Source organism: Scophthalmus maximus, chromosome 10, assembly GCF_022379125.1.
Source record: "Scophthalmus maximus strain ysfricsl-2021 chromosome 10, ASM2237912v1, whole genome shotgun sequence".
In the NCBI taxonomy this organism is placed as follows: domain Eukaryota; kingdom Metazoa; phylum Chordata; class Actinopteri; order Pleuronectiformes; family Scophthalmidae; genus Scophthalmus; species Scophthalmus maximus.
Genome location: NC_061524.1, coordinates 16,237,501 through 16,253,139, shown reverse-complemented (window position 1 = coordinate 16,253,139; position 15,639 = coordinate 16,237,501). Strand labels below are relative to the sequence as shown.

Here is a 15,639-nt window from a genome sequence, read left to right as displayed (position 1 = left end):
AACCTAACATTCTAAGTGTATGTGCAGGTCTGTTTCTGCTTCCTCCAGCAATAAATCACAACCTAAACGGAACTGCTGTCCCACCTCCAACTTCAGGTGATGCACGCACTTGAAGCCAAACACAGAGTCCTGCACTTGGAGCTACAGGGTCGCGGGGGCTCAGGGGAATGAGGGGCTACACACTGGGTGATATGGAATGACACCCCATTTCTTGGAATCACGTTGGAGCGGCCCCGACACTGCTCCAGCTCCCACGTCATGAACAATGACAAAACCACAAACACAAAGCATCCAAGACACCAAAACCTCTCAGCTGTCTCGGTGAGGTGGACCCTGCACTCGGCAGCATGCTGTTGCCATAGTTATGGCCTGGAAAAACACAACCCAGGGAGCCCTTATACCCATTTGTGGATTAATCAACAACATGAGCAGATTCAGAAGTGCCTGAAGAAGGTTAAATCAGGTGTAAATATATGCCATTACACACACTCGGTGTAAGCTCCTCGCAATTGCTTCATAATTTCCGCACCGATCGCTGACACAAATAGTTCACTGGGATGAGAAAAAAAACTAGAGAGGGCAAAGGTTTTTCTTCGTGATTCATGCTAATGCGCCTTCGCATTAAAGCAAATTGTTCCAGAAGAAGAAAAAATCAATTCTTAACAATTCATTTGGTCATAGATTTATTGCACATGAATTACACGGCCTGGGGCTGGACGACCTCACAGCTCTCTCTCAGGCCTGTTGGAAAACACAGAGCCTGTCACGCTTTATTTCCCCTTTTCCATTTGACCTCTTTTTCTCCCTCCACAACATGGCACCAACAAGGTTTTACCCCAAACATTTAAATAGTGTGGCGTTTTTACTTGAACTTAGTCAAATGACAAATTTGACTAAGTGCAGTGACAGGTTAAGGTAGATTCAAAAAATGAGCACAGTTGTGCACATGCACCAATGCGTGTTGTGTGTTCATAGGTACATTCACACGAAACAATAGGTGCATTCAGGAATTAACATTTTATGTGCTCACAAAAACACAAATGGCAGCTTTTTCATCGTCTGTAAATTAAAGGTGAAGTGGTGGCGCCATGATCTGGGGGAGGCAGAGTACTGCACCACGTTCGACCGTATATAAGTAGAAATAGTGACAATCTAAAAGCCTACAGTGAATCCATCTGCAGGTGTTGTATGTCATATTCTCCTGTTAGTATTAACTAGTTTTATCAGCATGAGCGAGTTTCGAGAGTTGGGCCCATGGGAGGTTCGTGCATTTTTAGAGGGTACTGGATAAACTATATCCAGTCTTTACAGAAATCCTTTTCGCAGCTGAGCTTTAGTCTATAACAATCCTTACACGGTTTTTGTTGTTTTGTTGTTTTTGTTTTTCTTTGCCTGTGTTTAAAAGCCACACCCTTACATTTGAATGCAACAGACTTTACATGCTCCTGAATCAAACATGCAGAGACAGGTTTTAAGCTTTAACCACGACAAGGCCACTGGAGAGGGGTGGGGGATGGTCTGTGTGTGTGTGTGTGTGTGTGTGTGTGTGTGTGTGTGTACATGCCTGGGGTCACTAGTCAGAGAAGCTGTTCCCAAAGTTGGCACAGGCCTCTTGGGGAAAACTTTTCTCTAAGAAGAGTAAACAATAATAATAATAATAATAATAATAATAATAATACATTTCATTTATAGAGCACTTTTCATTGCTGAAGGCAATCTCAAGGTGTCACAATGACACAGGCCTTTGCAAATGATTGGGGGAGTTTGTAAATGATCACAATGCTCACGCACATCGCCACATTGACACTCGTTTAACAAAACCGTTGACTCCGTGCGAACCAATTAACACGCGTGGTCCAAAACACCCGAGTGTACGAAATGCAACAGGCCGTGGGAAGATTCTAATGATGTGAAGGTTTGGAGCAGTGTTTTATTTTTTAAAAGGCTCCAAAAAAAACCAAACAGCCCACGAGGCCTACGTGTAGTTGCTAGTTGCCTACGTGTAGTTGCTAGTTGCCTACGTGTGGTTGCTAGTTGCCTAAGTGTGGTTGCTAGTTGCCTACGTGTGGTGCGTGTCGGCCTTCAGTGGCCTCATCAAAGAACCCATGATGTTACCAGGCAGGGTAGAGCGCTGAGGACATGTGCTGTAACCTCATTGGTTAAAAAAAATAAAATAATAGTGGGCGGGGCGTTGGGTATTTAACGCTTTGTTCTTTTGTTGAGTGGGTCTTCTTTTCCCAGCTGGTCTGGCTCCGGAGGCTGAGGGATCCTACCGTTGCAGGATTCTTTAGCACTTTCTTTCTTCTCTTAATTTTTAATTTGTCTTTTTCCTTTTCTTTTTTTTTTTTAACAACCTGTCAATTGAACGGCAGCTTCCCCCATGTCCGGCGGAGGACAGGGCTTCTTCCAAGCGGCGTCCTGGGGCAGCCTGCCGCGGAGGCTGACCGAGCTGGAGGGGGTCCATCGGGGGCTCGCCGCGGATCGCGTCTGCGGGAGCCAATCTGGTGAGTTTTGGTCGGCTTCAACTTGGCTCCATGCGAACGGTGGACATGGAAAGCATTATTAGATTATTTTTGTGCTCACTTTCACTTGAAAGAGACAAGACAATGAAGTGAAAAGTTCAAAGGGGTGAGATGAGTGGGAGGGCCTTTGCTGATGACCTTCTCCTACTTTTTTTTAACTTAAACTGCAGATTAGAATTTATAAATTAAGGGGCGAGCACTGTCACTGCCAGAGGAGACTAACCTAGTATTCTTTTGTTTCCAGGATCTCTGGCAGACATGTCCCTGTCCGAGTCTGACAGCAGCTGCTTCTGTGGGCCCCTGGAGGAAACCTTGGCTGCAGAAGTCAGAGCAACGATCACACAGAGTCTCAGCGACGCGGCCCACACGCTGGGCTGCTCCAAACTCATCTTGCCCGACTGTCTACCACGCAGCATCGGCCAGGAGCTGCTCCACCTGGCTGCGTGCGAGCCCTGCGGCCTCAGGGGAGCCCTCATTGACCTGTGTGTGGACAGGGGGGACCAGGGCCCCCTGTGCGCCGTGGAGCAAATCGCGGTGGATGCCACCCTCGTGCCGACCTTCCACCTGACCCTTGTGCTGAGGCTCGAGTCCGGCGGGTTGTGGCCGAAGGTTCAGAAGCTCTTCAAGGGGAGCAGGCCCCCGCAGGCGTCTGCGGGGTCCCCGGGGCTCTGGAACACTCAGAGGCTGAGTGTGGGCTTCAGGGCCATCAAAAGGAAACTGTATAGTTCAGGGGAGCTGCTGATCGAAGAGTGCTGCTGACCGAGCACTGATGAGATGAACTAAATTCATGTGGAACGTGAAGAGAGAGAGAAAAAAAAAAAAGCAACATAAAAGGTCAAACTGCACCAACTGATGCTGGTGAATCCAAGGTTTACGTGGCTGCTACCTGCCTGTTTGGCAGGTGACTCCAACAGAGGAGACACTTTCTTCCCTGTGAATGTAAAGTCGCTCCCTCCAGGGAATGGCTCATGTATTTGATAGTCAAATATTATCACCTGAGCCCTGTGTCGTGTCGTTTTGTGTGTTTAACGACATGAAAAAAATAAATTATTTTCTATACATTTTTGTGAACGCTTTCCTTCCAACTTTCTAGTAACCAGTAGCTGTGTCCCATATCCATACTTATCATACAGTGTGAACTAAAGTGACACACTGTGCACACTAATTATCATAGCATAACATTGGCAGTTATTAAATAAAAGAAAAACGAACTTAAATCACTTTATACAAATAGGAAATGTTACCATACGCATCAACCGGACTGCAACATTGAAATATCACTACAGCAATTAAATTCAACAGACTACTTGAGCCAACGTCGAACAATCCCAAACCAAAAAATTATCAAAATGGTGAAAAATGCCCTTAATGTTTAAGAACGTAAAAAATAAATCCTGGATCTGCATCAAACTTGAATGGTTTCAGGACCCATCCCTACAAGTTCGGTGGAAATTGGTTAAATAGTTTTTGTGCAATCGTGCTAAGACATAAACATATGATTATCGTTTGTTTTCAATGATCTTCCTGGAGCCGTCTCACCACTGACGACAATTGTTCTCCATGTTCTTCATTCACTCATTCCTTGTGTGCGCTGCATCGACGGAGAACACTCAAAGATTGTGTTTAGTGTGCAAGGTGTCTGCTTTAAGTATCCTTGATCCTTTTAAAATTAACACTCCATATACATTCAGACACGTCAGCATGTTATGAAAGTAAATGGCAAAGAGTGTGCGGCTGAATGTTTTAACAGAAGAACAAAAAAAAGTCACCCGTTCAATCATTGGACAAATTTAATTTAAAGAAACTTTTGTACAATTTTAGCATGTTAATTTAATAAATATGGTTTACTTTTTATTTGTGCAATGATTTTCAATACTTTCGACAGACTACAAGCGAATCCACATAATATTGTAGTATATGATATTAACTTCAATGAACCCTGCACTGTTAAAAGTAAAATGAATATTTACATAGGTAAGAACTATAAAAATTACACACTTTCCTTGCGAGTGGCTCAGACATCCATCTATGAGAAGGCCATGAGGTTTCTCAAATTGTTGAAGGAAAACAAAACAAAAAAAAAGATTGGGACAGAGAAAGCTAATCTTAGCAGCTTTGTTACCGTTCTAATATGCTCTTACGTTCCACTGACGCCCCCGTGGACTTGCACCAACCCCCAAAGACACGAGTTTAACAAAATGTCAGCAGTCAACTCAAAGCTTCTCACAGTTCTACAGGAAGTCAATCTACACCGAGTGGCAGAGAGGTTCCCTGACGAGGTCCGCCGCCCACTGCGCGTAAGGCATTTTTGATTCTCTTGGTTTTGCCGCAGAAAAATGTGCTCCAATTTGAGTGGGCTCCGACAGATTTCTTCTAATTCGATTTCAAGTACCAGGGAACCTGAGGAAGACAAAAGAATCATTGCTAATTATGCAGAAATCAAACTTTTTTTTACTATACATGTGCATACAGACAAGAAACAAATTTTAATCTCAGTTGCTCAATCGTTATCAATATCTCTGCAACTTGTGCAATGCTCAGTATCAGCAGAGCAGCTGCAAGAAGAAATCGACCACACAGACAATTTCGCATATTTAGCCACTTAACTTCTGTTTTAATGTTTTTAACTTCTAACCTTCCAGATGGCCGTTAGATTTAACGGAATAAAAAAAAAAATTGAGACTTGACCGTTGCTCAATATAGGTTATCCATCACAGTGACCGATCAGTGGCCTCTATTGATGCATTTTTATTGGTGACAGTTCTGTCATCACGTGGTAATGCATTTGTGAGCGGGGCCCGTTTTAAAAAAGCTCTTCTTGTTGGTGCAGTCAAATGCTTATGGGGAAACTCCCGATATCTGAGACAGGCACAGCTGACTCTTGGAACATCAGGTGTCGACAGGATGAAAATAAAGGCGACTGTGTATGTGGTGTAATGGTTTTAAATGAATGGCGACAGCAGCCTTGGAAGTTGGCAATCAATGCGAAAACATGTGCTCTGGAAAAAAAACTATCAACAGTAAAGAAGTAAAGTTGTTGCAGTTCATGTGCTGTGCACATTAGCAGTTATACTCATAATGTTACCGCGATGCTTTGTGCAACTTACCCATGTTATGTCCAAGTGGTTCTAGCCGTCCAATAAGACCTGAATCTCAGATAGTCGGGAGCAGCTGGGCGTGCCCATCCTCTGCGCCCGTTGGTACAACTCCGAATCCCCAAAGTAACGAGCACGATACAGCAAGCCCTCCTCTGAAAGCACGAGTGGAGAGCAGGTCAGCCAAGTCACGCTAGGTGTCAGTCAACTACTCTGTAGATGTGGAACCATTTATTCTTTTGGAAGCTGTAAAGAACTCAAAAAGACATGTCATTGCATTTACAATGACCTATGACCAGATTAAGAAAGGAAAACCAGTTGAAATACAGGTGCAGTTGCACAACTCTAAAATAAGGCAGAAATTATTGATTGAATGATCGATCAATCAATCATCGACAAACAAACACAAAACAATATCAATTTATTGCTTAAAGCTGCTTTCAGACATGCACTGAGGTTCGAACATTTGCCAGAACTTTTCCAGAGGACCTGTATTTGAGAACGCAAATGTTGCTCCTGACATTTTCTGGAACTTTTCCTGGAAAATGTCAGTGAGCCCATGTGAGAATACAGCAGGAAAATCTCCAGAAGATTCCCATGGAGTAAGAGTATATCTGCACCCTTAATGGGGTTCGACATGGTGGAATACTGTCGCCTGTACTCTTTCATTTGTATGTGGATGAGCTTTGTATGAGGTTAAGAGATGTATTGTGTGGGGAAACCCCTATCAACCATCTGATATACGCTGATGTCATCATGTCCCCTTATAGTGCCGGCTTACAGCAACTTCTCACAATCTGCTCAAGTTATGGTGAAAACAGTTTGATATTAGATTTAATTCTAAGAGGAGTTTTGTCATGACTGTTAAAACCAGAAGAAAAACTTTCCTTCTTTCTTTATGGCAGATCATGTGCTAAATGTAATTAACAAAGAAAAAATATTTGGGTCACATCATTAGGAATGATTGATGACAGTGTTCAGACTGTATGCACAAGCAAATACACTGGCATGCAAATTTCACGTGTACGAATGATGTAAAAACAGCCCTTTTTACAGCCGACTGTACTCCACTCTATATGTCCCACTTGGGGTGGTTACAGTAAAGCAAAAATGAAAGGTGACCTTTAATGATGCACTAAGAATCTTGCTCAAGCTCCCAAGATGCTAGTTAGACATGTTTGTTCTAGAGTAGTAATGTTCCTATCTTTCCTGCCATGTTGAGGAATTTTATGGACAAATTTATGTTGATTAAATCATAAAAAAATATAATTATAAGGCCTTAAAGGGTGAGTAAGCCAGTATTTCTCCCTTAGAGAAATATTTGGTGATTTTTACAAAACGTGTATTGCTTTAGAATCGCTTACTGCCCCTTTAACTGAGCCTACACAAAGTGACACAAGGTACTCCTCTTGTTTTTCGAAACACTGGAACAGATATCTGTATGTATTTTAATCACTTGGGACTTGTGATCTGATACGTCTATATTCTGTGTTTTTGTCCTTGTGTTGTGTTCTATTCTTTTTAAGTCATTACATATATGGACTTATGTGTCTGAAATAAAGGTTAAATTTAATTGAAATTAAAATTGTCATGCCTCCTGCATGTTCATGTTCCTGAAAAGTCTCTGCTGTTGTGAACGCATCGGACCTGGACAATCGCCTGCTGCGTTCTTCATATGTGAAATGCAAAAAGGTCTGAAAAATGTAAAATGTAAAATAACAGGCGGATGATTTTCTAATAAAAACACCTATAATGCGTCGCCCTGCTGTAAACTTACTCTGCTGCTTCTCCTTCCAACAGTTGTTTCTGAGATTGGAGATGTAGTCTTCTTCTACACTTCTCTCAACAGTCTTTAGATTATTGCCCGAATGTTCGTCATTGAAACGGTCTCCCACGTAGAAAGGCACCTTCAGGTTGGATGTATGCCTTTTGTGAATATGTCCAGCTGACCTAATGCATGGAGGAGACAGAATGACAGGGTGAGTCAATTTCATACAAACTCAGAAAGCACTCAGGGGCGTTTGCTCCACTTACGGGCGGTAGCTAAGGCTGTAGGGAGGCTGGGTGACCATCATCTGGCTGAGTGCAGACACAATGATGAGGATTAAGATGGGCATCAGCTGGACAAAGAGAGCCAGACCTCCCTGTCAAGAGAGAAAGAAATTGATCACGGTTTATAATCTGCTGGTATAAAATTCAAGCGTAACTGAAATACTAGGGCCAGGACTTACCTCTCTCTGTTGTTCTCGTCTTTCTGGCCTATTATGATGTGCAAAGTGCATTCTTCCATTTCTGTAAACATGTACGTTGCCTAAAAATAAATAAAGGCAAAAATAAAGGTTTAAAACAAACACGGTAATTTGTCACTCAGCAGTGCTGTGACTCAAAGGCCTAGAGAACAAAGGTTTTCAGTCCATTTGATTACAGCGGCTGATTTCACAAATTATCACTTCGTCGAACAGAGGCCTTGTTCAGAACGGGTAATAACAAAGGTGATTTGATCACAAATGGACGGCTCTAAGTGAAGGTGGTAACGGACCCTATATGCACTTAGGTCATATTTGATATGACCTCACGCCTGGTGTTAAAATGCCTCCTGCAGGAACTTGTGAGGCAAAAGTTGTTCTTTAACCGGTGAGTGGCAGCAGTTTCCTGCCCGGTGCCATCAAAGGAGAAAAATAAAAAAAGATCAAAACAATACAATCCGTGACGTGTTCGGAGGCTGTCTGGGCCATATTCTTTTGCATTATGAACGCAAATGCGTCCTAGGCCACATTTGAGGGACCACCTATTCAGCTTACGTCCGCTGGCTCGCTACAATTTGATGATGAACTGAGCGTATATGTACACCTCTCAGTGTTTCCTACACACTGACAATATCAGCACTGACCAATTTTTTTTTTTTTTAAATGAGTAAATTTTATTTCAACGTAAAGCTAAATGTAGGGCATTGATTCGCTTAGCCTCTTTCTGGCTCTACCCTCTCTATCTCTCTCAGTCACTCACACACTCACAAACAATTTGGAAAAGTGATGACGTACATGTGTATTTGGATATAAAGCAGGGACTTTAGATTGCTTGAGACTGACTAGCTGTCCACTTGTGAACAGATCACTCGAGAAGGATTTGAATACCAGGTCTGAACAGGGCCAGAGAGAACAAACGTTTTAGGAGAGGATTTACAGGCAGAGTTAAGTTTTTAACAAGGCTGGTCAAACAAATCACGTAATTTACACAGGGTGTAATAGATACATTTTTTAAGACAGATGGCCTTTGGTTTTAGCCTGTTCTCTCCGAATAGTTGTTACATTACATTATAAAGCAGTGCAATGGGTGTAGTAATAACAGAAGAAATTAATACAGTCTGTATTTTCACTCCATCACAGAGAGAAAGAAAGAAAAAGCAGGCAAGCGTAATCATGCCACTGTGAATCTGATAAAACAGTCATACCAGGTGCTTGTAAGATATTAATGATAAGATTACGACTGTTGGAAGTTGTACATGGCTTTGATCTGGCATCAGCCATAATTTTTGGGCTTGTGGAAGCAAAAAAAAAACTAAAAACATGTTAGGCCTGAACAGCCAGTCAGACAGATCTGTCTCAGATCAGAGAATGATAAGGGCTGAGTGAAGCTAATGCTTCTAGACAAAGCACAACAAATACCAGTGATAGTGACACAAGGGACAACGACTGCCGATGGCAAACTGGTGGCTCTGTGTGGCTTACTCTCAAATCAAATGGGTTACTCAGGCATGTAAACATGTTAATACAAACATAACAACCAAAATACTATTGTGGCCTGCACCAAACAACAAACATCCTGCTTGATGGGATACTTACTTGACGGGAAGCCTCCACCGAAGAACATGTTGAAGAGGTCTTCGGGTGAAATATCTGCTTCGAAGTCCCGATGGTGTCTTTGTCTGCTTGGGTGTGATCGCTCCTCTCCATACTGGTCATACTGCCTTCGTTTCTCGACGTTGCTCAGAACGGCGTAGGCATTACCGATTGCTGAAAGACAGGCCCGCAATTTTTTTTTTGCAATTTGCACGCAAATGTTTACATGCTCTCCGTAGAGAAGCAGTGGTGAGGGCTTTTGATTTACCTTTAAATGCCTCTGTGGCTCCGGGTGCATGATTTTTATCTGGGTGAAATTTCAGAGCCAGTTTTCTGTAAGCCTTTTTAAGATCCTCTTCAGGGGCCGTCTTTTCAACCCCCAGAATTTGGTAATAATCTTTACAGCTCTTAATCCTGCAGTTAAAAAAAAAATCACCGGAGATGGTTAGCAGATTAAACGCAGCAAACACAACATACAGATTCATCCTCATTAAACCAAAATATTATTAAAAAAATTATATAACCAAAATAATATTAAATGCAGTGTGCTCGATATAAGTACTAGACAACTGCAGGGGTCATCTGGATGTACTTGATTTTGCCATATCCAAACAAACAATAAAAATTTAACCCTAACCCATAATTTTAGATTGTGGTTCTCGTATAATTAAAATACAACACTTTTTCATTGCGTTAAAAGCAGAACAAAAAATAAGTTTGACTGCTCCAGCTGACTGCCATGAAAACTCACAGTTTCTACCTACTTGGTCAACATACCCCAATAGTAGTAACATTTTATGAGAGACCATATCCTCAACTCTAGCTCTGGTTAAAATATATTATAAATAACCTCAATCGACCATCAATCGATTTGAATCCGGGTACTGAGTAGGGCTGCAACTAAATAATAATGTCTTAATTAACCAGTTGATCTATGAAATGTTACCAAAAATAAGTGTCATTTGTAATTCCACAGAGGCCATGGTGACTACGAGAATGTCCAAGACACACAAAAGATAATCACATTTGAGAAGCAGGGACCTGGTGATGTTTGGAGTTCTAAAAGATTTTTAAAAAATGATTTAGGCTACATGATTAATCGAAAGCATAAATGCACATGTGCACTGACTTCCTGACGGCGTCCAGCTGCTCTGCGGTGTAGGGCTTGGCCGAGTCCCCCTTCGCGGACACATCAGCCTCCTCGCCGTGGCTGCGGTGCCTCATCGCGGGTCCGTCTCCGTTCACAGGGCCGCCATTCTCCTCCGGATGCTTTCCGTTCTGCTTTAACGACTCCAGCAAGTCTGCGAAGAAAAGTGGAGCCCTGTTATGCAGGGATGACAACCGCGTACATTTTTTTTTCTTCTTCTCTGCCAGTCAGCTAATCCCTCTAGCACGGCTAACAAGCTAACGGTTCGCGTTGTAGCGGCTAGCAGGTACGTCGAGAATAAACCTGCGAATAAACAAAAACAACATCCGTTTGCGCGATTACGTAACCGAATATATCAGAGATAATGTGACAGGGCACTGAAAAGACTACAAATACCAGTGTCGGCTAGGCGCAGGTGGTATAACGCTAAGACGGTTATGCTAACGTTAGCCGATTTGGTTTGACGGCGATGACGGTTTAGACACACAGCCGTGGCGAAAAAACAGACGTTTATTCGACGTACTTTGGGCTCGATCTGTCGGAAACAGGCGCTGGGCCTTCTCTAGAAACTTCCTGGCTTTGTCTGGCTGGTTGCCGCCGATCGAATTTAGGGCTATTTTGATGCACCGCTCCGCTTCGTCCTTGTTTGAGTCCATCGCGACAAAGCGGAAGTGTTTACTCGCCTCGGGACGCAGGGAGATGACGTCGAGGCGGCGGTTTGGCTCGTTACTGATACGTCATCAGAATGGAGTCGAACTCACCCTCCAGCGTGCTCTTCATTCGAAACTCGACTCAAACACGTTTTTGACCACGGATATTTAAACCCTGGGAGGTTAAGTGTATGTTTTCAGAAGTGCTACTTCTTCTTTGGAATTCTTTGGGAAATGGCGTTGGCTGCTCCATGCAGCAGGTCAGTCCTTCTTGTCAAACACAAGTATTTGTGCTCTTTCAGGAAAACCTGTGTGCTGTTTTCGACTAATGACACATGTTTAGCTGACCAGAGGAAACCGCCATCGAAGACATTTCGGACAAAATGTCACAAGAAGCCCCCCTGGACCGAGGATCGATCCTGGGAGGAGAGGCTGGCCGATGTGGTCACCCCTCTGTGGAGGCTGGGCTATGAGGAGCAACTGGAGCTCAAGCAAAGTCACCAGTTGAAGATACTGTCTCAGCTCTCCAGGCACCTCGAAGATGACTTCCAATCACCGTCCTCATTGCCGGCAAGAGGTGAACCCAGCTTTCCTGTCCTGTCCATCCTGCCCTCGCCGGTTAGGGACGGCTACCGCAACAAGTCGTCGTTTTCTGTCAACAGAGGAGCGGATGGAAATCCGAAGACGGTGGGATTCTACGTGGGCACAGCGAGGCAGGGGAACATTGTCTGCGTCAGCGGAGACCACCTGCTCAACATGCCGGAGAAGCACACGCTGGTCGCCAGGTGCTACCAGGACTTCATTCGTCTCTCTCCCTTAGAGCCCTGTCTGCTGTTCCACACTGGGGGTCACTGGAGAGAGGTCACAGTGAGGACCAACAGAGAGGGCCACACCATGGCCATAGTATACTTTCATCCACAGACGCTCAACCCGGAAGAGGTGGCCGTCCATAAGGCTCACCTGGTGGATTACTTCACCCGGGGGCCTGGATCAGTCTGTCAGCTGGATTCACTGTTCTTCCAGGAGAGCCACATGACCCGCTGCACTCACGAGGAGTCCCCCTACCAGCTCCTGCATGGTCGGCCACACATATATGAGGAGGTAATATGAACCGTCGGGTCAGAAATTACATCTCATCATTTACAACTGCACAATCTCTTGTCCATTTGTAGCAGGCATTGTTTAAATACTTGTTTTGATAATTGACAAAAGGTTTATTTAAGATGCTGACACTATCACAACATATTGTTTTGCCAATTTGATAGTTGCGTTAAGCTGCACAGTCCTACCTGGTGCAAGAGTTCAGATAAAGTTTCCCCATAATGGAACTATGGAACTGTTAATCGCTGAAAGAATATGACATTTTTGGTAGGGTCTGCATTGTCTGGTTTATAATCCATCTTGAACAAATTAAACTAGCCTAACTTTGACCGCATTTGTGATATCTTGATCGTGTCTGTACCAAAATACAAGACGTACAGAAATTTTAAAGAAATTATAGTTTTGTTACACATTAGTAAAGTGATGAGAACTCCAGACAGGCTGCACCTGCAGAGGTGGCAGTGGGTTGGGGCACCATTGTTCCTCTGCCCTGTCTCTCAATATTTGAGAATGTGGACGTTTGAAATGGAGGTTTCAGTCTTTGTTTCAGAATCGTTACACATTGGGGATTGTTCCTATGTATTGCATAAAATCCATGTATGTCTACATTTTGTTTTAAATTTCTGAGCCTGTGTGGCTTTGTCATTCCCAGGTGCTGGGCTTCAAGTTTCGCATCTCTGCCGATGCCTTTTTCCAGGTGAACCAGCCCGCTGCTGAGGTACTCTATGGCACAGTGAGAGACTTGTGCGTCCCAAACACCGAGGAGGGTGGAGGAAGGACAAAAGTCGGCAGTACTCTTTTGGATGTGTGCTGTGGGACAGGCGCTATTGGCATCACCACATCCCCCAGAGTGGACAGAGTAATTGGCATAGAGCTCATAGAACAGGCAGTGGAAGACGCGAGACACAACGCAGCTTTCAACGACGCACTGAACTGCGAGTTTGTCCCCGGGAAGGCCGAGGCAGTGCTCCCCGGCCTCATGTCTCAGTTGAGCTCCACCGGTGGAGGGCTCACAGCGGTGGTGAACCCCGCCCGGGCTGGCCTGCACCACAGAGTGGTCCGAGCATTGCGAAACCAACCGTCCATCCGCCGCCTGGTCTACGTTTCCTGTAAACCAGATGGAGAGGCCATGAGGAACTTCAGGGAGCTTTGTTGTGTGCCTGGCGTGCAGACGAAACTCACGGGCGAAGCATTCTCTCCAACTCTGGCGGTACCCGTGGACATGTTCCCACACACTCCGCATTGTGAACTGGTGCTACTTTTTGAGCGGTAGCGAAATGTTTTTTCATTCAGAGGTGGGCTTTAGCTGGGCGATTGAATATTGATGGGCGTATGCTAGATTACAATTAAAATGTATCTAAAACTTACCTGCAGTAATCTTATACCCACACAGATGTTTTCAACTTTTTGTTGTCCTCGAGGACCTTGTGGTAGCACTTATTATTTTGATTATCAATCAATCAATCTCTTAGTCTTTGTTCAAGGCCATTACATTCTATTATATCATGTTTAATGGTCATTATTGTGGTCAATCCCTGTTGCACTGCTCCTTTGTCTCTAGTGGCTGCATTTGTGCAATAGGTGGCGCCACTCTTAGCTCTTTGCCTCAAACAACTGTCTTGTAACAGCTGTTGCACAACCTGGAATGAATGTTCAACCCATCATTCCAGTTTAATAACGGTCATAAGATATGTGTCTGTGTACAGTATGAACATTTTGCAGTCATACGTTGCGACACGGCTCAGAGATCAGATGTTCCCTTATCTCCTGGGTGAAGTAATGGGATGATTATGCTTGTACACAACATCACCCAGACTGTGCCAGGGTAAATATTCAATCCTGGAAATGAACTTTAGTGCCCCCTCAGCAGCTGCCCGGGTGCTGGTGTTCATGCATGTAAGCAGTCTGGTGTTTTAGTTCCCCTCAGCTTCTGCTCTTGGGCAAACTTGACCACGATTTGTAACATTTGAAAAAAAATATATGTTATCCTGTGTTTGAGACAATGACGTCACAACGTTGTCACGTGCCATTCACGTCGTGGCTGCAAAGTAGTCCCATTTATGACAATAGGCTGCAAGTGCATGCTGCAGTCGCATGCCATCGTAGTGTTAATAAAGATCAGAGACGATTATATAAAGGATTTGCGCAACGGCGACGTAGTCCTCATATGATAAGGGTTTTTGATCATAAAAAAAAAATCAGAGGGCGGAAAATCAGTTAAGCAAACAGCCAATGACATTTCAGAGGCCGGTGACATCGTTTTCTCCAGCGAGCGGCTGCTTTAAAACCACCTCGGAATTGGCGACGAGGGGACTGCAGGAACTTTTTCCCGTCTTCATCTGTGTGGCCGGACCCCCCGCAGCTTTCGGGATCTTCCCTCTGTAACACGGTGAGTACATGCAGCTTTTAACACCAGAGGGACTTTGATGGATATGTATTGATTTAACTGGTATCTGGACAATTCCGAGTGTGTCGCAGCTGCAGTTCGGGCGGTGTATGTTGCACTTGAACGCCACTCCCGACAGGTTTGTATGGTGTCCCTACTGTGTGTCGGTATGCGGCCGCATCACTCGTTCGCATAGTACCAGTGGGTGCGCACATGGCCGGATGAATCACTGTCCTGCAGGGCCGCGGGGCAGAAGTTTGCACGTTGGATCTGCGTGGCAGAAAACCGACCAGTGGTCCAGAGAACTTAAGTCGGGAAAATTCACGGGCAATACGTCTTGACACTTGATTAATAGTTCGAATAATAAATTAGGCGAGGAAAATACAGTTCCAGCTCCTCATATTTGAATATTTTAACTACTTAACCCAGTTTTATGGAAGATGGTGAAATTAACACCTTTGTGTGTGTGTGTGGTTTAAAAAAGTTTGTAGGACAATACATGCAAATGTAATAGATAGATAGATAGTTACTTTCAATAGCAATTCCGGTGTAACAGCAGCACGTTGCACGCAGCACACTTAAAAAAAAGAAGATATACAATATATAGATAAATAAATGTAAAATATACGATTTGCAAAAAAATTAAGAGAATTAGTATAATCATTATAAAGAATTTACATGAAATATTAACATTGGAAATAGTGCAGTAGTGCAAATATTGCATATTGTAGACTAAATACTTGCTTATAATAAATAAGTAATTGAGAAAAGGTCTGAAAACTAGATGTTCACACGAGGTCCTATAGGACACGCCTTCAAGACAACCTGTTACTGTCGCATCAGCAAAAAAGGGAGGAAAAAAAAGTCAAACAAATGCTTGATTCATTACGTAATGACAC

At 43.7% G+C, this 15,639-nt stretch overlaps 4 protein-coding genes across 4 annotated transcripts in view; 3 read left to right on the top strand and 1 right to left on the bottom strand.

The window, feature by feature from the left end:
- Positions 1-2,217: 2,217 nt before the first annotated feature.
- LOC118283535 (DNA damage-inducible transcript 4 protein-like) lies at positions 2,218-3,581 on the top strand. Its single transcript, XM_035605627.2, has 2 exons — positions 2,218-2,504; positions 2,767-3,581. The coding sequence occupies exons 1-2, from the start codon at positions 2,381-2,383 to the stop codon at positions 3,279-3,281; spliced, it is 639 nt and encodes a 212-aa protein (XP_035461520.1). The 5' UTR covers positions 2,218-2,380; the 3' UTR covers positions 3,282-3,581.
- A 713-nt stretch (positions 3,582-4,294) lies between these two features.
- dnajb12a (DnaJ heat shock protein family (Hsp40) member B12a) lies at positions 4,295-11,294 on the bottom strand. Its single transcript, XM_035605625.2, has 9 exons — positions 11,127-11,294; positions 10,586-10,757; positions 9,725-9,870; positions 9,460-9,630; positions 7,849-7,928; positions 7,652-7,761; positions 7,395-7,567; positions 5,630-5,772; positions 4,295-4,922 (listed from the first exon to the last, which is right to left on the bottom strand). The coding sequence occupies exons 1-8, from the start codon at positions 11,257-11,259 to the stop codon at positions 5,651-5,653; spliced, it is 1,107 nt and encodes a 368-aa protein (XP_035461518.1). The 5' UTR covers positions 11,260-11,294; the 3' UTR covers positions 4,295-4,922; positions 5,630-5,650.
- A 45-nt stretch (positions 11,295-11,339) lies between these two features.
- Positions 11,340-13,721, top strand: trmt2b (tRNA methyltransferase 2 homolog B). The gene is made up of 2 exons (XM_035605624.2): positions 11,340-12,354; positions 13,007-13,721. Exons 1-2 carry the CDS (start codon positions 11,488-11,490, stop codon positions 13,625-13,627), a joined length of 1,488 nt encoding a protein of 495 aa, XP_035461517.2. The 5' UTR covers positions 11,340-11,487; the 3' UTR covers positions 13,628-13,721.
- Positions 13,722-14,606: 885 nt separating this feature from the next.
- Positions 14,607-15,639, top strand: part of scdb (stearoyl-CoA desaturase b) — a 9,653-nt gene continuing 8,620 nt past the window's right edge. The window contains exon 1 of the mRNA XM_035605626.2: positions 14,607-14,743. The gene's annotated coding sequence lies outside the window, so the exon portion shown is untranslated. The remainder of the gene's footprint in view (positions 14,744-15,639) is intronic.

Coding starts and splice junctions, on each gene's coding strand:
- LOC118283535 (XM_035605627.2), top strand. CDS start 2,381: ATGTCCGGCGGAGGACAGGGCTTCTTCCAAGCGGCGTCCTGGGGCAGC. Junction 2,505..2,766: donor CGTCTGCGGGAGCCAATCTG/GTGAGTTTTGGT, acceptor TTTTGTTTCCAG/GATCTCTGGCAGACATGTCC.
- dnajb12a (XM_035605625.2), bottom strand. CDS start 11,259: ATGGACTCAAACAAGGACGAAGCGGAGCGGTGCATCAAAATAGCCCTA. Junction 9,871..10,585: donor CAGCTGGACGCCGTCAGGAA/GTCAGTGCACAT, acceptor TTTTAACTGCAG/GATTAAGAGCTGTAAAGATT. Junction 7,929..9,459: donor CGGTGGAGGCTTCCCGTCAA/GTAAGTATCCCA, acceptor ATTTATTTTTAG/GCAACGTACATGTTTACAGA.
- trmt2b (XM_035605624.2), top strand. CDS start 11,488: ATGGCGTTGGCTGCTCCATGCAGCAGGTCAGTCCTTCTTGTCAAACAC. Junction 12,355..13,006: donor GGCCACACATATATGAGGAG/GTAATATGAACC, acceptor TGTCATTCCCAG/GTGCTGGGCTTCAAGTTTCG.